The 25,144-nt window shown below is 40.8% G+C and overlaps 1 protein-coding gene across 1 annotated transcript in view; it reads left to right on the forward strand.

Moving 5' to 3' along the window:
* LOC126297759 (glutaryl-CoA dehydrogenase, mitochondrial-like) overlaps positions 1–25,144 on the forward strand; it is a 133,283-nt gene that overhangs the window by 72,334 nt on the left and 35,805 nt on the right. The window contains exon 6 of the mRNA XM_049988933.1: positions 15,075–15,294. Coding sequence (XP_049844890.1) covers positions 15,075–15,294 — 220 coding nt within the window. The remainder of the gene's footprint in view (positions 1–15,074; positions 15,295–25,144) is intronic.

The following is a 25,144-nucleotide window of genomic DNA, read 5'->3' on the forward strand; positions in this document are numbered from 1 at the left end:
CAGCGCAGAGACATCCATGGCCTCTTGTGAGGCCCCGAGGAGATCCCGCGCAGAGACACGGGAGTATGGTCGAAAATGTCCAGGACGGAAGCTCGTGCGAGGAACGTGCCTCCTGGATGAGATGATGGGTGAAAACTCCGGAGCAGCATCCATAGGTGTCATTGACCTGGGAGTGTGCTCCAGCGAGATGGGTCCCGGAGAAGGCGGCGTCGCGACTGGGGCCGGTTCCGGAGTACTTGGAAGCGGCAGCGACGGCGGCTGCATCAACACGGACGGTAGATCGGCAGCAGCGACAGGACTGGCGTCTCGAGCTGGTGGAGGCGAAGGATGGGGCGGTGGCACAGGCATGGCCACCACTCGTGGGCGCATCTGGTCGTAATGGCGAACAACCGTGCCGTCGCCCGTACGGATTTCACAAAGCCGGCGGCCACGAAGAGCCTTGACCACCCCTGGAATCCATTTAGGGCGAGATCCATACCCTCGTGCCCACACGTCGGCGCCCACCGAGTATTTTCCCGCACTAGGGGACACAGTACAAGGCCTGACAGGGTGAAGCAGGTGCAGTAGAGTGCGCGGTTGGCGGCCATGCAAGAGTTCAGCAGGGCTGCGATCACCCAGAGGCGTGAAGCGATAAGAACTCAGAAATTGCAGCAGGGCGTCATCTGTGGAAAAATCACTAAGGAATTTTTTCATCTGGCATTTGAAAGTGCGGACAAGGCGCTCGACCTCCCCATTCGATTGCGGATGGAAGGGAGGTGCGGTAACATGATGAATCCCTTGTCCAGTACAAAAATCACGGAAGGCCTGCGAAGAGAACTGAGGGCCATTGTCCGTGACGATCGTGGATGGAAGACCTTCTAGCACAAAGATTTTGGACAAAGCCAGCGTCGTCGCCGCAGTGGTGGGTGACGGACATCTAACAACAAATGGAAACTTCGAGAAGGCGTCAATCAACAGTAGCCAATAAGTACCGAGGAAGGGGCCAGCAAAGTCGGCGTGCACCCGTTCCCATGGCTGAGCTGGATCAGGCCACGGAGAGGGCATTGTACGAGGTGCCGCCAGTTGTTGAGCACACTGGCCACATGCAGCAACCATATGGGCGATGTCCGAATCAATTCCGGGCCAATAAACGTGCCTGCGGGCCAGGGACTTAGTCCGAGAAATACCCCAATGGCCTCCGTGCAACAGTTTGAGAACATCTTTGCGAAGAGAGGCTGGCACCACGACCCGTGGAGATGCGCCATCCGTGGCCAGAAGAACAACACCATCACGAACAGACAGACGAAGGCGCAAGGCATGGTAGTTGCGAAGGGGATCCGATGCCCGGCCCCCGGTCCTGTCTGGCCAACCTCGTTGAACAAAACCGATCACCCGACGCAGGACCGGGTCCCGCGCAGTAGCTGACGCGACCTGCGAACCTGTAAGTGGAAAGCCCTCGACTGCACGACGTTCTTCCTCATCAATGTGGAAACAGAGGAGTTCATCGCGATCGAAAACAGGGTCGGGGCCCATCGGCAATCGCGACAATGCATCCGCGTTTGCGTGCTGGGCCGTTGGGCGATAGTGAATCTCATAATGAAAACGAGACAAGTATAAGGCCCAACGTTGCAGGCGGTGAGCTGCCTTATCCGGAAGTGACGCCGAGGGGCTGAACAGAGAGACCAGCGGTTTGTGGTCGGTGATGAGGTGAAACTTAGAACCATACAAAAAAACGCTGAACTTTTTTAGAGCATAAATGATAGCGAGCGCCTCCTTTTCGATTTGAGAGTAACGCCGTTGCGCCTCGTTGAGGGTCTTGGAAGCATAGGCAATGGGTCGTTCCGACCCATCCTCATACCGATGGGCGAGAACAGCCCCTAGGCCATACTGTGACGCGTCAGTCGCCAGAACCAAGTGCTGACCCGGACGGAATGTGGCAAGACAAGGCGCCGACTGCAAATGAGCCTTCAGGCGGACAAAAGCCTGCTCACACCCGTCGGACCAACAGAAGGGGACGTTTTTGCGTAACAGCTGATGCAGAGGATAAGCTACCGCTGCTGCGGATGGAATGAATTTGTGATAATAAGCAATCTTGCCTAGAAACGCCTGAAGTTCTTTGACCGTAGACGGCCGGGGTAGAGCGTTAATGGCCGCAACGTGCTCACGGAGAGGGCGTATGCCCTCACGGGACAACTGGAAACCAAGATACTCAATGGAGGGTTGGAAGAACTGTGACTTGTCCAGATTGCACCTCAACCCAGCCGAATGCAAAACCCGAAACAGTGAACGTAAATTACGAAGGTGCTCCGCAGTGGAGGCTCCCGTGACAACAATGTCATCCAGATAGTTTATGCAGCCGGGAACGGAAGCCGTGAGCTGTTCCAAAAACCGCTGAAAAATGGCCGGTGCGCTAGCGACGCCAAATGGTAATCGCTGGTACTGATACAACCCACAAGGAGTGTTGATAACGAGAAATTCCTTGGAAGGAGCGTCCAACGGCAACTGATGGTACGCCTCCGATAAGTCAAGTTTGGAAAAGAACTGGCCCCCAGCGAGCTTGGTAAACAACTCCTCAGGACGAGGAAGAGGATAAGTGTCAATGACGCTCTGAGCGTTGACAGTGGCTTTAAAGTCACCACACAATCGCAGACTCCCGTTTGGTTTAGAAACCACCACGATCGGCGATGCCCATTCGCTGGAGGTAACCGGAAGGAGAATCCCTGAAGCTGTTAACCTGTCTAGCTCAGCCTTGACAGGTGCACGCAACGCCACTGGAATAGGGCGTGCCCGGAAAAACTTAGGGCGAGCCGTAGGTTTAAGAGTAATGTGGGCTGCAAAATCCTTGGCACAACCCAGACCAACAGAGAACACGGACGAAAATTCACAACACAATCCATCAAGCTGTTGATACGGAATGTCCTCAGATATGAGGTGCACATCATCATCAATGGAGAACCCAAACAACTGGAAAGCATCATAACCGAACAGGTTTTCAGTGCCCGCATGATCCACCACATAAAACGTGAGGGGCCGAACAACAGACTTGTAGGCAGTGGAAGCATCAAACTGGCCCATGATAGGAATTTTCTGCTGATTGTAAGTCCTCAGATTGCGCGTAACTGGAGACAAAGGAGGGGAGCCCAACGCCAAATACGTGCGAGAATTAATGAGAGTTACTGCAGAGCCAGTGTCCACTTGCATGCGGATGTCTTTATTCAGAACACGAACAGTAACAAACAACTTATTTGTTTGAGAAAGCACACAGTGAACATCCATGTCCGACGCCTCGTCCTCGTCGACAGGAACTTTATGGGACTGACACACAGAAACAATGTGGCCTTTTTTCCTACATGAATTACACGTGGCCCAACGTTTTGGACACGCTGCCCTGTCGTGCTGTACGAAACAACGGGGGCAAGAAGGAAGCGCGGAACGAACCGGCTTCTGTGGTTGCTGGTTTCGCTGCGAGCGTTGCGGCCCAACGCGACGTTGTTTACGCGAGTGAACCGCCGCCACATCTTCGTTCTCCTGTGCAACAGGCAAATTGTCCTTGTCGAGAGTTGACTGTACAGCGCCTACATCACACCACGCGTCTATTTGCGCGCCAGCAGCGTGAGACACTTCAAAGGATTGAGCGATGCTTAGAACTTCCGACAACGACGGGTTTGGCAGTTGTAGGGCACGTTGCCGAACTTCTTTATCAGGAGCAAGCCGTAGAATAGCATCCCTAACCATTGAATCCGCATAAGACTCGTGATGAGTGTCCGTGACAAACGGACATTTCCTACTCAGGCCATGTAGTTCCGCCGCCCAAGCCCGGTAAGATTGATGGGGCTGTTTACGACACCGGTAGAACGCCACGCGGGCGGCAACGACGTGGGTGTTTGTTCGATAATAGGCAGACAATAAGTCACACATTTCTTGGAAGGACAGGGAGGCTGGTTCCCGCAGAGGGGCTAACTGAGATAGCAGCTGATAGACCCGAGGGGAAATCCAAGATAGAAATAACGACTTACACATAGGAGCGTCGACAACGCCGAAAGCCAAGAAGTGTTGCCGCAAACGCTTCTCATAATTCTCCCAGTCTTCAGCGGCCTCGTCGTAAGGAGGGAATGGAGGCGGAGAAGAGGAAGACAGACGATGAGTAAGCGACGTCGACAACGCCTGAATCGCTGCCGTCAGCTGTGTTTGTTGTTCAATGAGCGCTTGCATAAGCTGTTCCATGTCTGCCCCGTCACGAACACGCAAATCCACAACGCGGTGAAAATATCCCGACCTCGTCGCCAAAAAGTGTTATAACCTTTAATCACAATAATTGCGTGGATTTTCACACTCTCTCTTAGAAACAATAGCTGATCACATGATTACAACTCAGTCTCTCGTATTCGACTGCTGTGCCGTGACATGCGGCCGGTGCCGTTCGTAGCTAGGTGGCGCTCCCGCGCTCATCTGATTCGCGGAGCGCCTCTATCGCCGTTTGTGCGTACTGTCGTGGCGGCACTGTTAAATGTCGTGGCACTATCACAACAGTTACCAGTTTCAAATCGTTGTGACTCATCATCAGATGGTTTGCACGCTTTCTTTCTGTCATTTGGTGTTTTTTTATAGATTAATTGTCCTAAAATATAAATAAAACATAATTATAAACATGCCACACACAGATGGTTGCGTTACAGATTTTTCATTGCGTGTGACTTACGTGAAATGTCGGTTTCGAGTGTTTGTTTTCATAATGTTTGTCCAATCAATGTAAATGCATTCCCACTGCACCCTCGTTGTTGCACAAGTAATAGTTTTCACTGTACACTTTAGATTTGTCACTGAGATCATTTCAACCACGCACCACATGTTTTGATTTGTATACATGGATGATCTAAAACTACTGGCAGCAACAAATCAACAACTCAACCAATTACTAAAGATAACAGAAGTGTTCAGCAATTATATAAATATGGCTTTTGGAATGGACAAATGTAAGAAAAATAGCATAGTCAAGGGAAAACACGCTAAAGAAGAAGATTACATATTGGATAACCACAGCGACTGCATAGAAGCGATGGATAAAACTGATGCCTATAAATATCTAGGATACAGACAAAAAATAGGAATAGATAATACAAATATTAAAGAAGAACTAAAAAAATATAGACAAAGACTAACAAAAATACTGAAAACAGAACTGACAGCAAGAAACAAGATAAAAGCTATAAATACTTATGCTATACCAATATTGACCTACTCATTTCGAGTATTGAAATAGAGTAACACAGACATAGAAGCACTCAATACACTTACACGATCACAATGCCACAAATATAGAATACATCACATACATTCAGCAACAGAAAGATTCACATTAAGCAGAAAGGAAGGAGGAAGGAGATTTATCGACATAAAAAAACCTACATTATGGACAGGTAGACAATTTAAGAAAATTCTTTCCAGAACGAGCAGAAACTAGCAAAATACACAAAGCAATCACTCATATAAATACATCGGCTACACCACTGCAATTACATAACCACTTCTACAACCCTGTAGATCGCATAACATCAACAGATAAGAAGAAGGTAAATCGGAAAAAGAAAACTCTACATGCCAAGCACCCGTATCATCTAACACAGCCACACATCGATCAAGACGCATCCAACACATGGCTAAGAAAAGGCAATATATACAGTGAGATGGAAGGATTCATGATTGCAATACAGGATCAAATGATAAACACCAGATATTACAGCAAGCATATTATTAAAGATCCAGTTACCACAACAGATGCATGCAGACTTTGCAAACAACAAATAGAAACAGTAGATCACATCACAAGTGGATGTACAATACTAGCAAATGCAGAATACCACAGAAGACATGACAATGTAGCAAAAATAATACATCAACAACTTGCCATACAACATAAACTAATAAAACAACACGTTCCCACCCACATACAAGTATGCACCACAAAATGTACTGGAGAATGATGAATGCAAATTATACTGGAACAGGAGCATTATAACACATAAAACAACACCACATAACAAACCTGACATCATACTCACCAATAAAAAGAAGAAATTAACACAACTAATCGAAATATCCATACCCAATACAACAAATATACAGAATAAAAAAAGGAGAAAAAATTGAAAAATACATCCAACTGGCTGAGGAAGTCAAGGACATGTGGCATCAGGATAAAGTTGACATTATACCAATTATACTGTCAACTATGGGAGTCATTCCACACAATATCCACCAGTACATCGATGCAATACTGCTACATCCAAAAGTATATATACAACTACAGAAATCTGTAATTATTGATACATGTTCAATTACCGAAAAGTCCAATGCAATGTAACATATACCGTACAGTTAAAAGGAAGTCACACTTGATCAAGGTCCGCGTCACTTTCCATTTTTAACCAAACATAACGCCTGAGAAAGGAAAGAAATAATAATAATAATAATAATAATATGATAGTTCAGTAATATTCACACCTGTCAGCACCTGCCTTTTTTGGAATTGGAATTATTTTATTTTTCTTGAAGTCAGTTTATATTTCATTTTTCTTACAAATCTTGCACTCAAGGTGGACTAGTTTTTGTCATATCTGGCTCTCCTAAGGCTCTTTGTAATTCTGAGGGATTGTCATCCACCGTACGTGCCTTGTTTTGGCTTAGATCTTTCAGCTGTCTACCAAATTCTTATTGCAAAATCACATGTGTTATCTCATATTCATCTACTTCCTGTTCCAATTCTATAATATTCTCTTCAAGTTTATTTTCCTTCCATATATTCCTTCCAACTTCCAGCCTTCCTTTCTTAACTTGGTAGTAGCTTGCCAACTGGGCTCTTGACATCCATATAGCTGCTTCTGTTTTCTGCAAAGGTCTCTATGATTTTTCTTTAGGCAGCATATGTCTTTCCTGTAGTCATGCATGCTTTTACAGCTTCATATTGCTCCCCTAGTCATTCCTGCTTTACCATGTTACAATTCTGTCAGTCAGATGTTTTACACATCTGCATTCCCTTTTGACACCATCATTTATTGCATTTTTGTATTTTCTCTTTTTGGTTAGTTACATTCCATATCTCATGTGTTATCCAAGGATTTCTACTGGGCCTTTCTTCTTGCCTTTATAATTCTATGCTGCTTTCATTAAAATACCCTTTCATTTTTTACTGTATTCCTTCTGCCAGTTTCAGTTAATTCGTAATGCTCCAAGTGCAATTCTCAACCACCCCTGGTTCCTTTAACTTAGGCAGCCCCATCTCCTTAATTTCCTGCTTTTCTGCAATTTCTTTAGTTTTAATGTGCAATCTATAACCACTATATTATGGTCTGAGTCCACATCTGTCCCTTGAAATATTTTTCACTTTGAAACCTGCTTTTGAAATCTCTGCCTTACTATTATATAATCTGTCTGAAACCTTCTTGTGTTTTAAGGTCTTTTCTGTGCATACAAATTTCTTTTCATGATTCTTAAAACAAGTGTGGAAATGATGAAACTATACTCTGTGAAAATTTTGCCAGGCTGCTTCCCCTTCCATTCCTTTCCCCTAGTCCATATATTCCCACTTTTTTTCCCATTTTCCATTTATTGCTATTAAATTCCTGGCCTTCTAAACAAGGGGATACCAGCACTGTTAAACCATGCAATAGAACTGCGTGCCCTCAGCAAATATAATAGCTGTAGTTTCCTCTTGATTTCAGCCAGTGGAGTAGCAACATAGAAAGGCCATATTGGTTAATATTACAATACCAGATCAATCAATCATCCCAACAACTACTGAACAACCTGCTATCTCTCTTCAGGAGGCCTATGTTAATCTGAGCCAGACACCCCTCACATGTGGTTACACCTATCGTGCAGGTAACTGTATCTTGGAAGCACACAAGCCATCCCACTGCACCAAGGTCCATGGTTGGCTACATAACTTGTAGCACTCCCTGATCCAGGTGAGAAAATCATAGCAAATTAATGGCAGAGGTTTCTGAATATTTAGAAGGGAATTGCATTGGGCACTGACTTAACAGCAGCCCTAATTATGGGGTCAAATGAAATGAAGTTTCCAAATGGAACATAGTTTTGTGTTTGCAATAATCATTAAAGCTGACTAAGTGACTGCGTTATGTCCACACTGGCTGAGATCACAAATAGCTGAGGATTTTTAAATTTATGTGGCCTACAGATGTGTTCAAGTTAGATTGTCACATCCTATGTACATAAGTGACAAACCAGTTTTGCTGTGTTGTCACTCTGTTGCTTTCTTTGGGAGTAGCCTCTTTCGCTATGGATGATCAACCCACATGGCTTGCCAATGAGGTGGGTACTGTTATAGGCTGTTGATGGTATTGAATGTGGGGGAAGTGATGTAGTTTGAGCTGCACGCACTTCTACTTTCAAATCTCCTGGCATTGCAATTTTCTGTGTGTGACACTTCCAAATCTGTATGATAGTCTTCTACTGTGTGATCATCTAGTTTTAATTACTCACAACAGAGTTCCTAAAATGGACAGTACCACTGTGCATTAGGAAGTTTGTATAGGACTGTTCAAATTCAGAATTTAAACATAATAGAATCTGGTGTTTTTAGTCTTTTTGCTGCTTAAAATTATAGTAAAACATTTAGGTTTTAATGATTACATCCATCAGCTGGTTGCTGTCAGGTACTGTTGATGAAGTCGATTGATATAATCATCAAAATTTTTAGTTTTTACTCTGATTTCACATGGCAAGAGAACTGAAAACATTTTATACAAAGATCTTCATTTGTTTCATGCAAATGGCATTTACAGGTCAAACCACAAATATAGTACCTCATAAAGTTGCCCCTGATGCTTCTGGCACTGATATACAACAAAGTGGCTTTCCTTGTTGATATATGACTGGAATAGGCGATAGGCAACAAGACTGGGTTCATTAATGGCGTATATTTTCTCAGTACCTTAAATATTTGTGTCTCTATCCATGACAAGAAATTATAACAATTCTGTTATATTTTGACCTAATTTTTGTCTCAAAAGTTATCAAATGTGGCAAAATATTGATGAAGAGTATGAAGATGGAAGGGTTTGAGTCTTTTACACAGCTAACAAAGAGATAATTAACATAATATTTACTACAAAATAAGATTGTATGTTTTATTTTAGACAGAAAATTAGTAGTAATTTTTTTATTTTCCTGGTCTGTATGAGAAAAGTTATTAACAATAGAAATGCTAGTTCTACATACACATGTGCTATACTGTGTTCCCACTACACTGGGTTCATAAATACCCATACAAAAACATCTCTGCCCCTGGCAACAGGCTGGCCTCAACCTCCATCACTTTCACTCTCTACAGCCTCCCTAGCTCTTCTCACATTTGGTCATAGTAGTTATGAAATTGTTTTCCTGCAAAGGAAAACTTTATACATTCATATCTCTGCTCCACAGTAACCTGAGTTCTGTGGCCAACAGTGCTAACAGGTGACACTCAACTTCATCGAAGAAGTTGAGTCCAAACATATACGTGAATAAGATGAAAAATACAAGTTTCTTACCAGTTTTGCTTCTGAGATAGTATTGAGAAAAAAGTAAGAGTTCAGTATACAGTCCAGTAAAAAGTTAATAGTGACAGAGTTAATGAAGTGAAAGGTAAATGAAACAGTAAACTCATTTTTTTTTTAAATTATTGTGGTTACAGTTCTACGTTGTTGGAAAGTTCAGTTAGTTGTGATGTCTTCATAGCACTTTTGGCAAGATGATGCCACTAAACTCCATAGCTGGTGTGATATCTTTCCCTACTATATTTTTTGGAAGAAATTTTGCAAAAGGGGTTGAGTCACTAATTTACGGTGACTTGCGAGATGATAACTAACAGGATCAAATATCTTGTGACTTACGTATTCTCAGCAAACATGGTAGCTTACATAAATGAATTTCTGAACCACTGCTACAGCATTAAGTTCAGTTAATAAAATGTCCTTAGAGCAAGTCTTTGAGGCAACAGGGATCATTTTACAAAATGGTAATTGATGCATCCTTTGTGTAGCATAACAAATAACAGCCATTTTGACTTTTGAGACTATTACCCATGTCATCTTGGAGACTAGGACTTACCAATTGAGTGAGCTCCTAATTCTGGATGAAGTGTCCATAATGGCAGTGGCTGCATCAACTACAATGGCAGCGTTATGTGGGATCAGGTGCCATGTCCTTCTTCACTAGTCCATGCTAAAGACCCCCTGCTGGCTGCTACTGCTGTCCTGTATCTTGACCATAAACAGTGGAAAGCTCCCACCTCTGACAGCCTTCTGTTTGTTTCCGTCACGGAGGACACACTCCCATGTCTTTTCTCCCTTTCTGTTGCCCCCAACGTATTCTCATTGGACCCCATTCTTGCTGCTTTGTTATGACAGTAATTTTATCCGTGTGTGGTTCAGAATAGTACAAAAATTTAGTGGTTATTTTCACTGTCTAAAATAAAACGTTAAAATATTATTTAGCAATTAACATAATAATATAAGAGTTTACCTGGTATAAGAAACGATAGCCTCTCATGTTTTTTGCCAGTGACAGATGTGTGTCAGAACTATTACAAAAGTGAATTACATACATTCACAAAATGCACCTGGAATACCTCAAAATGTTGCTTTTGGTATTGCCTGTATGAGTCTCAAGCCCGTGTTTCTTGGAATGGCACAAATGACGATGGACATGGTAGCAGGGACACTAAAGCTTGTATTTCCTAAGACTGTTGGCGACTGCATTATTCCAAACCTTTTTATTGGCTCTCCTGTTTGTTTAGTTGTTACTAAAGTAGTTGATGGTATTGGTGTTGTCCATGCTGAAGTTATTGCTGGTATATTTCAGTTCTTATTGCTTGCATTTTCTCTGTGGAAGGGAATACATTGTACCTTATAAAAGAATTATGGCTTATTAAAAGGAACCATGGACCTTGCCGTTGGTGGGTAGGCTTGCGAGCCTCAGCGATACAGATGGCTGTACTGTAGGTGGAACCACAACAGAGGGGTATCTGTTGAGAGGTCAGACAAATGTGTGGTTCCTGAAGAGGGGCAGCAGCCTTTTCAATAGTTGCAGGGGCAACAGTCTGGATGATTGACTGATCTGGCCTTGCAACACTAACCAAAACGGCCTTGCTGTGCTGGTACTGCGAACAGCTGAAAGCAAGGGGAAACTACAGCCGTAATTTTTCCCGAGGGCATGCAGCTTTACTGTATGGTTAAATGAAGATGGCGTCCTCTTGGGTAAAATGGGAAATGGATAGGTTAATGTTAGATATAGTGGGAATTATTCAGGTTCGGTGGCAGGAGGAAGAAGACTTTTGGTGAGGTGAGCAAGCAGTAAAGGAAACAAAAGAAAAATTTGGAATAGGTATTAAAATCCATGGAGAAGAAATAAAAGCTTTAAGGTTTGCCGATGACATTGTAATTCTGTCAGAGACAGCAAAGGACTTGGAAGAGCAGTGGAACGGAATGGACAGTGTCTTGAAGGGAGGATATAAGATGAACATCAACAAAAGCAATACGAGGATAATGGAATGTCATCAAATTAAGTCAGGTGATGCTGAGGGAATTAGATTAGGAAATGAGACACTTAAAGTAGTAAAAGAGTTTTGCTATTTGGGGAGCAAAATAACTAATGATGGTCGAAGTAGAAAGGATATAAAATGTACACTGTCAATGGCAAGGAATCCGTTTCTGAAGAAGAGAAATTTGTTAACATCGAGTATAGATTTAAGTGTCAGGAAGTCTTTTCTGAAAGTATTTGTATAGAGTGCAGCCATGTATGGAAGTGAAACATGGACGATAAATAGTTTAGACAGGAAGAGAATAGAAGTTTTCGAAATGTGGTGCTACAGAAGAATGCTGAAGATTAGATGGTTAGATCACACAACTAATGAGGAGTTATTGAATATGATTGGGGAGAAGAGGAGTTTGTGTCACAACTTGACTAGAAGAAGGGATGGGTTGGTAGGACATGTTTTGAGGCATCAAGGGATCACCAATTTAGTATTGGAGGGCAGCATGGAGGGTAAAAATCGTAGTGGGAGACCAAGAGATGAATACACTAAGCAGATTCAGAAGGATGTAGCCTACAGTAGGTACTGGGAGATGAAGAAGCTTGCACAGGATAGAGTAGCATGGAGAGCTGCATCAAACCAGTCTCAGGACTGAAGACCACAACAACAACAACAACAACAACATAACTAACCACACTTTATAAAATCAAGAAAACACAAAAAATGTGTTTATAGTATCTCCAGTTGACAGTAACAGGAATATTCTTAGTTATGATGTGAAAAGCAGAAAAATAAATGGAGGAGAATGAAATACATTTTTTTGTGCAATAAGAAAAACTATTGGCTCTGCCCAGTTGTATTAAGACAATACATTTTACTGATATTACTCTTGCAGTGACTCATAAATGATCATCATTGTGTTGTATTGTATGTTAACCGGGGGCCTAGAAACGACGGAGAGGCTCCATCCCCACCGCAGCCACAGTGGTCCACAACCCTACGATGACTACTGTGGTCCACATCACCCCTCTACTCCACCAGGAGTGTGGCATAAATAAAGATATTGTGTTTTGTGGCTTGGGTACCAAGGAAAACTTTCAGGGCTGTAGAACTACTCAATAATGTGTTGCGCAATTGAAATTTTGGTATCCCCACCAGCAGACAAGTGTATGGGCACAGATGAACTGCAGTGGGTTCTGTGGTAGAGAAGTGCAGAAAGCTATCATGGACGTCATGTGTGGAGTGTCATATGGGCAGAACTGCTGACTCAGGTGTTTACTTGCCAGGGACAATAGGTTGGGCCAGTGAGTTCTTATGGAGTGATCGACTAACACTGACCTGGCTTCCACATTGCAGCATGCTCTTGTTTCCACCACATGTTCTTTGTTTGGTAATTCATGCTGGTTGCATTTTGCGCGCTTTTCTCCCTGTGTCTCTACATGGTGTTTGGACTCCCTGTTCCCCCATAGATCAACTTGCACATTGAGTTTATCCTCTTCTGCGGTCCAGCTTCCAGTCTCCCGGGTTGAGTGCCCACAGGTGGCTAGATTAGTGACATTTGTGCTGATGGCTAGGTTTTGCAACATTGTCGTGCCTGTGCAGATACAAAAGAAACAATTATGTTGAAGTATGGTTTTTCGCTGTATTAAGTGTTGCAAGTAATAATTCTAGATTTGAATAAGGCATGTGGTTCTATAAATAATACAGTACTTTTATCCAAATTAGCGGTATAATAGCAGTATCACTAAAATTCATAAGTTATCTCTGAGATGGGAGACAGTATGCTAAACTATCTTATAAGAATGGAAGTAAGAATGCCTCACAGTAAAATCAGCTTACAAGTCTCTCCACTTTGCAGTTCCCAGGGAAGTATTCTTAGATCATAAAACTTAAAGCTAGTGAACTATGCTGCTGATACAGAATTCATTATCCTCAGCCGCAATGAGCAGATAGCTTTCCAAAACAATAAAGACAACTTTAAACTAATCATGGAACATCTGATCATGAATAAACTTATACCGAATAAGGCCAAGACTGTTGTGATAAAGTTGGTGCTCAATTGCAACCAGTCTCAAGTGTATATAAATATTGAATCACTGTCTACAGTTGAAACATCCAATAAACATACATTTTTAGACGTTGTTATTGATGAGTGTCTTACATGAAAAGAGTCTGTCAGCTACATCAGTAAAGAGACTAGCTGAAATATTTGTTTACTAAAACACCTGAAAAATATATAACTCCTCCTATCATTAAACAAATGTGCTATGGATTAATCCGTTCACATTTACAACACGAGACTGAAATTTGGGGTGGAGCACCCACAGTCTACATGGATAAAATAATCAGGCTTCAGAAGATACTAGTTATGGTAATTACTACTGTAAGCAAACACTAGTCATGTTGGGACTATATTAAGTATAATTTATTGACTATATAATAAAGGTATATGCTTATGACAGTTATATTTGTAAAAGAGAATGATGCAGTAAGCATAATGAATAGAGATTTTATTCATGCAATACATGAACAAGGTGTATTCAAATAACTTACGGGAATGCAGCTGGGTGACGACACTGTTAATTAAAAGACTTTTATACCCACTCAGACATTTCTGAACTCCATTATCAGTAGTATTACTTTTGAATGTTGCAGTGTAATAGTGGTGGCGAATGTTTATATAATGGCATCTAATGTGCTTCTATTTTAGCTAATGTATTCCTTATATGTACGACATGATATCCTCATTGTAAGTGTGCAGTAATTACAATGTTCAAGGCTGTAAAGGTATCATAGACAAATAAAGGTTAATAATAATAATAATAATAATAATAATAATAATAATATAATTTCTTATGTTACAAAAATCCTACACTGGTGTTTTCTATGTTAATAATCATGCATAATAATATTGTATTGTATTGTACGAAACTGAGGACCTAGAAATGATGGAGAGGCTTCCTCCCTGCCATAGTCCACAGTGGTACACAATCCCAGAACAGACTACAGCAGTCTACTCACCCCAATGCCGCCCCACACTGAACCCAGGATTATTGTGCGGTTCAGCCCCCAGTGGACACCTCCCCTCCCCCAGGAACATGTCACCAGACGAGTGTAACCCCAATGTTTGCATGGTAGAGTAATGATGGTGTATGCATACGTGGAGAAAGTGTTTGCGAAGCAATCGCTGACATAGTGTAACTGAGGCAGAATAAGTGGAACCGGCCCACATTCGCCAAGGCAAATGGAAAACCGCCTTAAAAACCATCCACAGACTTGCTGACACACCGGACCTCGACACTAATCCGTCGCATGGATTTGTGCCGGGGACAGGCATGCCTCCTACCCGGAAAGCAGTGCGTTAGACCGCACAGCTAACCGAGCGGGCATGCACAATAGTACATACCTGTAGCTATATTTGGGAATTTCAGACACACTATATTGTCATATGCTTGTTCCTTAATACTATCTATGATGAGTTTCCATTGTGTTGATTTCTTTTGATTTGAAAAGTGTACTTGTAATACTGCATCTATGTTTATGTAACTTATTGTCTGTTCAGGATAAGCAATGCCCCAGTTGCAGATATTTTAATTATTTGGGCAAAATGTGAAGACGGCAAGTTACGAGGATTCATTGTGGAAAGGAATGGAGCTAAAGGATTGGCAACACCCAAAATAGAAGGCAAATTCTCACTTCGGGCATCTGCTACAGGAATGATTTTCTTAGATGAAGTTGAAGTTCCAGAGGAAAACGTTCTTCCTGGTGTGACTAGTTTCAAAGTAAGCTTGAATTTTGTTTTTGTCATGTGTCACCATAACTCACTACCATGATCACTAATCTTATACCAGAACATACTGAATATTGGCAGAGTAATTCAGTCAAGAATTGCAATGTGTGAGACTGACAAAAGACACCAACCAAGAGCAGTATTTAATTCTTTGTTAAATGAGAATTGTGTGTTGGTAGGAACAAGTGACGGCAAAGTGTCATGTTTTGTGTATGTATTAACTCAGAGCAGCAAGAAAAATTTCTTTATTCTAGTAGAAGCTTCTTTAGGCAACAGATGCAAAAGTTACTTTATTTTCTACAATTTTCTTCTTTATTATGCCTGTAATGTCTAGAACTTCCTTTAGATTCCACAGATGAGTGTATTTTAATTCCCGTAGCTGAAGTTTTACCCAGCAAAGTGATCCAATTATCTGGCCAGGGTGTCGGTGCCCCTGTGTTCATGCCCTATAAGCAAGGAGGGGAGGTAGTGATGGTGTACTTTCCAGTACTGTTACAAGAGGAGTGCTGTCACACGCTAAATGTCTATACTCACATCTGAATGAAGTACCCATTTAGAATAAGACCAGAACTGGGACACATAGTATATCTCACCTTGGCTGCTCACAGTGGGCAGAAGTAAGAAGGGCAATATCTGGAAAACTATCTTCCCCAGTGACATTGCTATTTTCTACGTGTGTATCTGTTGATTCTTTGTCTGCTGTTTCACTGAAGGATGACAATGCTGACTTCTTGTCTGAATCTGTGCTGAGTGATTTTATTTATATTTTCATTTCCTTGTCCATCAAAGTGTGTCTCCTCCAATCATCATCACACACTTTTTTGGCATGATACGTATACTTTCAAGACTTCTAATGACACACCAGTAAAAGATAATGTCAGAGCCACATAAGCAAAGTGACATTGTGGTCTAGTGGTTAGCATTTGTGGCTAGTAATGCCAAGGTCCTGTGTTTGCTTCCCGGTGACCATCTCAAATTTTTCGTAGGTGGAAAGGTTTGGAAGGAAATCCACTTAGCCTTGTAATGCCAACTATAACCAGAAAAATTGTTGCATAAATCACCAAAGTAGTGTTACATCAAAAGGTATGCACCAAGCTAGACGACAAATGACATTTATTTATTAGCAGCAGAAGCATGAGCTGTTACGTTTTTCAGGTTAGAGAGTAAGATGTGTGATGTATATAGTTCTGTAGGATTTAGGTCTAGATGGAGTGACAGCAGTAAGAAGGGACATTTTTTGCAAGAGTTTACCAATTGAATAAAGAGAAAATGTTTGTTGCTCCGTAATTAATGTGAAAGTTTGGTTTTCTTTTGTCTCTACAGACTTGTAGTTTTTTTGCCATTTCTACATGATAGTCTGAAGTTTTCCTGTTGTAATCACAGAATAAACGTGAACAAAAAATAAAACTCTGCAGTCACAACAATGAAACACTCTCTGGCACTGTTTTCCAATGACACTGTTCACACATTGCCACTTTGCAATATTTTTCACAGTGTAGTGTGTATGGATCCATGGCTCATCTAAGTAAACCATTGTTCACTTTATGCTAATTCTTCATTTTTAAATTTTTTTTTAAAGTCTGATATCATAGGCTTTTTTGCCAGTATGTTCATGACTCATTCATTCTAGCAACTTCTAAAATCAAATCACATAGATGGAACTGTTTTTCTTAGCGTTTCGTTTCTAGTAGGGAAGGCTAATTCAGTGAAACAACAGCTGTGAAACTTCTGCAAATATTGTATTTCCTTCCATGTCTGTAATACTGCAGCAATTTATTTAGATCACAAATGAAATATTTATTGTTTGCATTTCTCTAATTCTGTTTTGGGGCACATACTTGATGGCCTACTCCACTTGGCATCATATCCCTCCTTCTGTAATTTGCACATCATTCCCTAACTGAATGCATCTTTTATCACCTCCTGTGTCAGCACTATCACACTTTCCTTGTTTTCATTGCCTGTAATATTAGTGATGTTAATAGCAAGTAGTCATGGCTTTCCACAAAGGTATTTTCTGCAGTCCCTTTTTTGTGGACTGGAACGTTACTGTAACGAGTCACATCGCCAAGTAGTTCCCATTACAGCCAGGTAACTGATTCACCTTGCTGAGTAATACTGAGTGCTTATTGTAATTGTTGAATTCATCAGTCTGAAGACTGACTTGTTTTCCGGTATAAGTCTTTTACTACTTGCATAACTACTGCACCCTACATTAATTTAAACCTGCCTACTGTATTTAACATTGATTTCCTCCTGCAATTTTTACCCCTGACACGTTCCTCTAGGCCAAATTAAACTATTCTTTGATGCCTCAGCATGTGTCTAATCAATCTCTTTCTTCTGTTAGGCAAGTTTTGATGTTAAGCTCTTTGATGTCTAATTCCATTCAGTACCTCCTTGTTACTTATCCAGTCTATTCATTTAATCTTCAGGATTTTTCTGTAGCACCACATAAGCTTATATTCTCTTTACCATTTATTTTCTTCATTTCACTTCTACATGACGCCACACTCCAAATGAATACATTCATAAAAGGCTCCCTAACACTTAAATTTGTATTTGTTGTTAACATCATCTTGCTTTTCAGGAAAGTTTTTCTTGCTATTGCCAGTCTATGTTTAATGTCATTTGTGCGTCCGCTGTCATCAGTTATTTTGCTACCCAAATAGTATGATTTCTCTATTTTCAGCATTTCATAATCATCACCTGATATAATTCAACTACACTCCATTACTCCTGTTCCACTTTCTTAGATGTTAATTTTATATCCTGTTTTCAAGACAATGTTCACCCCATTCAGCTGATCTTGCAAATACTTTGCGACACTGTGAATTTAAATTCTTTTTTCCATGTTTCTCCTTGGTTTCATTTGATGCTTGCTCAGTTTACAAATAAAGTTACTTAGGGTATATGCTACAATCCTGTCTCACTCTTTTCTCAGTTACTGCCTCTCTTTCATGTCCTTTGACTCTGGCCTGTACTTATTTTAGATAACCTTTCACTCCATGTGTTTTATCATTGATAAATTCATAATTTTGAGGAGAGTATTCCCGTCAACACTGTCAAATGCTTTTCCTCCGTCTACAGATAGTATAAATGTCTATTTATTCAATACATCAAACTGAGATCAGTGCATATGTTTTTGTTATCCTCTTTAGTTATCATGGAATCACTTCTTTCTTGGGATCTGACATTTTCTTCATACGCTGCTGAACATTGCTTCTACAAAGGGTGAACCATAATTCCGCCAGTACTCTTTTAGAGGTAGTAGCATGAACAAAACAAGAAAGAAATGTCTAGTAAACATAAGCTCTAAAATGCATACCTTAAGAGCTATGAGCACTTGTTCAGTACAAGTGATGTGTTTCACAGTAGCAAAGATGACCATGTGCTCGAAGCTCTTAAGGTACCAGTTTTGGAGCCCATGCTTGCTAGACTTTTTTTCTTGTTTTGATCCATACTACTGCCTGTGAATGTTTTTCTGTGTATAATGCGGTCTTTACATATGAAATAACCTTGGAAATTGGTAATTTGAAACCCTTTGGGTATGAACCCTAATTCTTTCCTTCCCATATAGAAATACTACTGTACTGACCTGTGTGTGTGTGTGTGTGTGTGTGTGTGTGTGTGTTCGATATTCACTCTGTATGTTCTAAATATTCTTGTCAGTTTTATATTTTCTTCTGAAATATGATGTAACCACTGAACTCTAAAACGTACACTATAATCTAATCATCAGATGAACATCTTAACTGTTGGAGAAGATTGGTTTTCATGATCTCGCTAATATCCAAAAGCCACTCATTGTGAGAATGCAATTGCAGCAGTGCCTGACAGGGAGCAGTGCTGTAGGTTTTGTGCCATTTTATTTTGAGACTACAGCTTGCTGTAGTTTGACAGAAAGCACGGCAAATAGATGGATCAGGCTGAATGCCTTCTGTTTTTGTCCAAAGCTTTTTGTACATTTGGGTACAAAAATCTTCAGTAATTATCAAATTTGTGTGTGATTCAGAGCAATTAGAAATTCAGAGAAGAAGAAAGTTGCTTAAAATCTACTGCTGTCTTTTGAATGGACAGAAATAAAATATTCAAATTCATAATAGTGATTATGTATAAAACTATTTTTGTGTTTAACAGGATAGAAGCAGAGTTTAGTTTCTGAGAGGATGAAACTGGTACAAGGGTATACTGTGCAATGGTTTTTAGATAATGACTGAATTTGATGTACCATAAACTGGGTTAAATTATGCAACCTGGGTTACTTTACACACTTCCCATTAAGTTCTGTGGGGTGCCGCCCATGACCTGTTTTGGAAATTCTGAGTAAAATGACTGCTTAGATAAGACATAGTGAACTTTACTGGATTGAAAAATCATGACAGTGTTGTTCGTGCATCATGCTGCAGGATGATAAATGCAGTTAATTGGATGTGAGTATCGTTTCGTATTTTTACATTGCTTAGAAACTGTCATTGCCATGTCATAGTTATGTGGAACAGTACGTGAAACACTCTTTTAGTGGAGACATTTTACTAGCAAGCTAAAAACAAGCAAAGGTGTGTGACTTTTGCTTGGGTGGGGGTAACTTCACGACGACTGCAAACAAAAGCAGAAAATAAGGATACTGAGGAAATTATTCGACAAGTGCTATCTTATGATGAGATTCAAGTTAAGTTCGTGAAGATGACAGGCGACTCAACATAGACATTTGTATGGCCTGATGTTGGAGATATCTCCAAAATCAATAATTAGGGGCTACTTGATGAACCTGTGGTATTACAAAGATGATCTTTGTAGTTCAAAGAACACCTGCAATATTTTATGTACGTATCCAGTCTTTATTAAAGTGAAATCATGGTTAGTAGTGCCTCATTCTGCTATAGAAATACTATAGAAGTTCTACTGGATTCCTGATATTCACCGTACACTCGTGAAATGGTCATATGGGAAAATCCCCACTTCATCGCTGCCTCGGAGATGGTGTGTCCCATCCCTTGTGCACCGACTATAACACCATGTGCAAACTCACTTAAGTATTGATAACCTGCCATTGTAGCAGCAGTAACTTATCTAACAACTGCACCAGACTGCAGCGCCATATTCTGCCTGTTTGCATATCTCTGCATTTGAATATGCATGTACTCTTTGAATTGGGTAACTTTACTCACAATGTTGTTAAAACATGTCATAAACACGATTTCCATTCATTTTGAGGCTACAATTGCCCTTAAGAACCTGAATGATATACAGAAACCCATTTGTATCAATTATATAACCAACCACCTCCCCCTTTGAACCATAGTCCTTGCCGTTGGTGGGGAGGCTTGTGTGCCTCAGCGATACATATAGCCGTACCGTAGGTGCAACCACAACAGAGGGGTATTTGTTGAGAGGCCAGACAAATGTATGGTTCCTGAAGAAAGGCAGGAGCCTTTTCAGTAGTTGCAGGGGCAACAGTCTGGATGATTGAATTTTATGGCCTTGTAACACTAACCAAAACAGCCTTGCTGTGCTGGTACTGGGAACGGTTGAAAGCAAGGGGAAACTACAGCCGCAATTTTTCCTGAGGGCATGCAGCCTTACTGTATGGTTAATGATGATCACATCCTCCTGGGTAAAATATTCCAGAGGTAAAATAGTCCCCCATTCGGATCTCAGGGCGGGGACTACTCAGGAGGACATTGTTATGAGGAGAAACAAAACTGGCGTTATATGGATCGGAGTGTGGAATGTCAGATCCCTTAATCGGGCAGGTAGATTAGAAAATTTAAAAAGGGAAATGGATAGGTTAATGTTAGATATAGTGGGAATTATTCAAGTTCGGTGGAAGGAGGAACAAGACTTTTGGTGAGGTGAGTAAGCAGTAAAGGAAACAAAAGAAAAATTTGGAATAGGTATTAAAATCCATGGAGAAGAAATAAAAGCTTTAAGGTTCGCCGATGACATTGTAATTCTGTCAGAGACAGCAAAGGACTTGGAAGAGCAGTGGAACGGAATGGACAGTGTCTTGAAGGGAGGATATAAGATGAACATCAACAAAAGCAATACGAGGATAATGGAATGTCGTCAAATTAAGTCAGGTGATGCTGAGGGAATTAGATTAGGAAATGAGACACTTAAAGTAGTAAAAGAGTTTTGCTATTTGGGGAGCAAAATAACTAATGATGGTCGAAGTAGAAAGGATATAAAATGTACACTATCAATGGCAAGGAATCCGTTTCTGAAGAAGAGAAATTTGTTAACATCGAGTATAGATTTAAGTGTCAGGAAGTCTTTTCTGAAAGTATTTGTATAGAGTGTAGCCATGTATGGAAGTGAAACATGGACGATAAATAGTTTAGACAAGAAGAGAATAGAAGCTTTCGAAATGTGGTGCTACAGAAGAATGCTGAAGATTAGATGCTTAGATCACACAACTAATGAGGAGTTATTGAATATGATTGGGGAGAAGAGGAGTTTGTGTCACAACTTGACTAGAAGAAGGGATGGGTTGGTAGGACATGTTCTGAGGCATCAAGGGATCACCAATTTAGTATTGGAGGGCAGCATGGAGGGTAAAAATCGTAGAGGGAGACCAAGAGATGAATACACTAAGCAGATTCAGAAGGATGTAGCCTACAGTAGGTACTGGGAGATGAAGAAGCTTGCACAGGATAGAGTAGCATGGAGAGCTGCATCAAACCAGTCTCAGGACTGAAGACCACAACAACAACAACAACATAACTAACCACACTTTATAAAATAAAGAAAACACAAAAAATGTGTTTATAGTATCTCCAGTTGACAGTAACAGGAATATTCTTAGTTATGATGTGAAAAGCAGAAAAATAAATGGAGGAGAATGAAATACATTTTTTTGTGCAATAAGAAAAACTATTGGCTCTGGCCAGTTGTATTAAGACAATACATTTTACTGATATTAAGCTTGCAGTGACTCATAAATGATCATCATTGTGTTGTATTGTATGTTAACCGGGGGCCTAGAAACGACGGAGAGGCTCCATCCCCGCCGCAGCCACAGTGGTCCACAACCCTACAATGACTACTGTGGTCCACGTCACCCCTCTACCGCCCCACACCAAACCACTCTTTCAGGGTAATTGTGCGTTTTGACCACAACTCTGTGGTCTAATGATTTTATCAACTAGACTGACCATCTTCATATTAATGAGGGTGACAGTATGGTCTTCAGGAACAACGATTACAACATTCATCAAATAAATGGAGTGCTTTCAAGTGAGAATCACAATAAGACCACCAACAAAAAGTAGGAAAAGAAACTTTTCTTCTTGCCATTCTGTGGGTCCATGTTGAGCAAGACAAGCCACCTACTGAAAAAGACACAAAATCAAATTGATCTTCAGGTCTCTGATAAATATTCGGAGGTCCTGAGACCAGTTAGAAATGGAGCAGCTCACAGAATACCTCGGGTCTACAAGATGGCTTGCGAGTGCGGCCAGTCATATGTTGGAAATCAGTATGAATGTTAGAACAATGCAGACAGAAGAACAAGAGGCTTTATGGCATACACTACCTTGAGAAATCCACTTTAGCTAAACATGCTTTAGAAAACAGTCGCCAGATCAAATTCGATGAAACCAGTGCTGTGGCTCACACTAATGGCTTTTGGGACTGTGTAATTAAAGAAGCCACTGAAATAAAAATCACCAATAATGCCCTTAATGGAGATGGTCTCCTGCAGCTCAGAATGTTGTGGAATCCAGAGATCACACGGTTGAAGTGGGCACATTGAATGCCAAGTCAAATTATGCCCATATATGGCAAGGCTGTGAGCACCAGTGATGTCAGCTGGCAGCTAGCGTAAATAAGAGTGTACCAGCAGTCCACTGGCAGTCATACCTCTTGAAAATGGCCAATGAGCACTTGGCTGAAAGCTTGTGATGTTCACCTGCTTTGTTTCTTCATTGGTCCTTGGTGTTGACGTACTGCATTGTTATACTGGCTGAAAAATAGGAGGGGGGTGGGGTGGAAGTTCAACACTGACTACTGTAATTAATGTAGCCAACAGTTGCACAGTTGTGTTTCACATTTCTTTACTGTCACTGTCCACAACCCCCAGTATTACACAGTTCACTATTGGTAAATTTTGATAAGCGTCATTAATAGGTTGCAGGCAAACATCAGCATACTGCTATGATAGTTTTCTGTTGAACATCTATGAGCAGTAAAAAGCTAACCACACAGTTCACAGTTCTTGCAGAAGAATAAGGTATGTGTGACACCATTTCTCAAATAACTTGAACAGACATTGTCATTGCCTTAACACATGGCCTATTTGTGTTACACTAATTCCACTGTTAAATTTGATGCATTGTTGTTACTTGAAACAGTACATAATTTCCCTCTGAAAATTGGCCGTGGACGGACTGTCTCAGGACCAAAAATAGGGCTTTTATAAATCCTCACAGTAATAGGCACTAAGACTATACTTTTTTGATGTTTTAAGTTACAGAAATTACAATTAAAACATAATTCATTCAATTAAATGAATAGATCGAAAAATTCCTCCTTCTTAACAGTTCTCTCTACCACAAAGATTAGGCCAAATTATTTGTTTAAATAATGAAATTAGCAGATCTAGTTATGCAAACAATGCTTTTGACCAACCTGGTAATTATTTTGGAATTAAATAAGGGCTGGCTTTGCTAACATGTTTTCGAATAGAGCCAAGCAAATACTTAAAGGATTCTAGTATTTCTTCTTCCAAATGTTTATAATTATTACAGATTTTATTTTTGTTTATAAGTAAACAATAGAATTTAAGTCCTGAAACAATTACTGATTTCACTCTATAACAAAAGATATTAACTAGGAATGGTCAAAATAAATTAGGAAATTAATTACATACACAAAGCTAAGCACCAAATTAGACCTGGTGCAGGGAATAGCCTTGATAGGGACAGGGAATGTGATGTAGGTGGTGACCTTATGAAGATAGCTACTCAAACTGATGGCATTAATCTGCATTTCATGCAACTGTTTCAGCATCATGATCAGCCTCATCTTAATGCAGCTGTTAAGCACGTTAACATTGGGCTGGAGAGGGCACTGATGGCAGAGGGCATGGGTTACATTGCAGTGGTGCCAGTTGAGTTTATCAGTAGATCGCGTTTCACTAGGCATGGCCTGCACCTCAACAGGTATGGGAAGGGGAGACTGGCAAAGCTTATAGGTGACAGTGTAGTGGGTGGTGGTAGTATCACTCTCAGAAAAATTGCTGTAGTAGTTGGTGTTAGCGTTGCACCGTTTTTGAATGAAGTCAGCTAATGGGTATACCTGCTTAAAGGAAGTCCCTCTAAGGACTCACCTTCAGAGGATGCCATGTTTCCAAGTAGAGAAGGAATTAGCATATTTCATCAGAATATTAAATTTATTAGACATAAAGTTAGTGAACTGCTTATAGATGGTGACTATGAAATTATTCGTATATCAGAGCACCACTTAAATAATTTGACAATTCAGAGGCTTCCTTTTCTAGGATACGGGTTAGATGGCTGCTTTTCAAGGATTTCATTGTGGGGTGGGAGAGTGTCCATGTATGTAAAAAACAGTATTCCTTTTGAGTCCATAGAGGTATGTACCATGGCACTGCACTGAACAGATATTTGAATGTTGTGCAGTTGTAGTTGAATTTAGTGAAATTAAACTTTTAATTGTTGTTGTTTATAGGTCCCCTAATTTTGACTTCAGAGCATTTTTGCCCAAGCCAGAGGGAATTCTTGATTCACTTTATAGGAAGTATGAGAAATTAGTGGTATGTGGTGACTTCAGTATAAATTTTGTTACATGATGGTGCAAGAAAAATGATGTTGGTAGAT

This window comes from Schistocerca gregaria, chromosome X, assembly GCF_023897955.1.
Source record: "Schistocerca gregaria isolate iqSchGreg1 chromosome X, iqSchGreg1.2, whole genome shotgun sequence".
Classification (NCBI taxonomy): domain Eukaryota; kingdom Metazoa; phylum Arthropoda; class Insecta; order Orthoptera; family Acrididae; genus Schistocerca; species Schistocerca gregaria.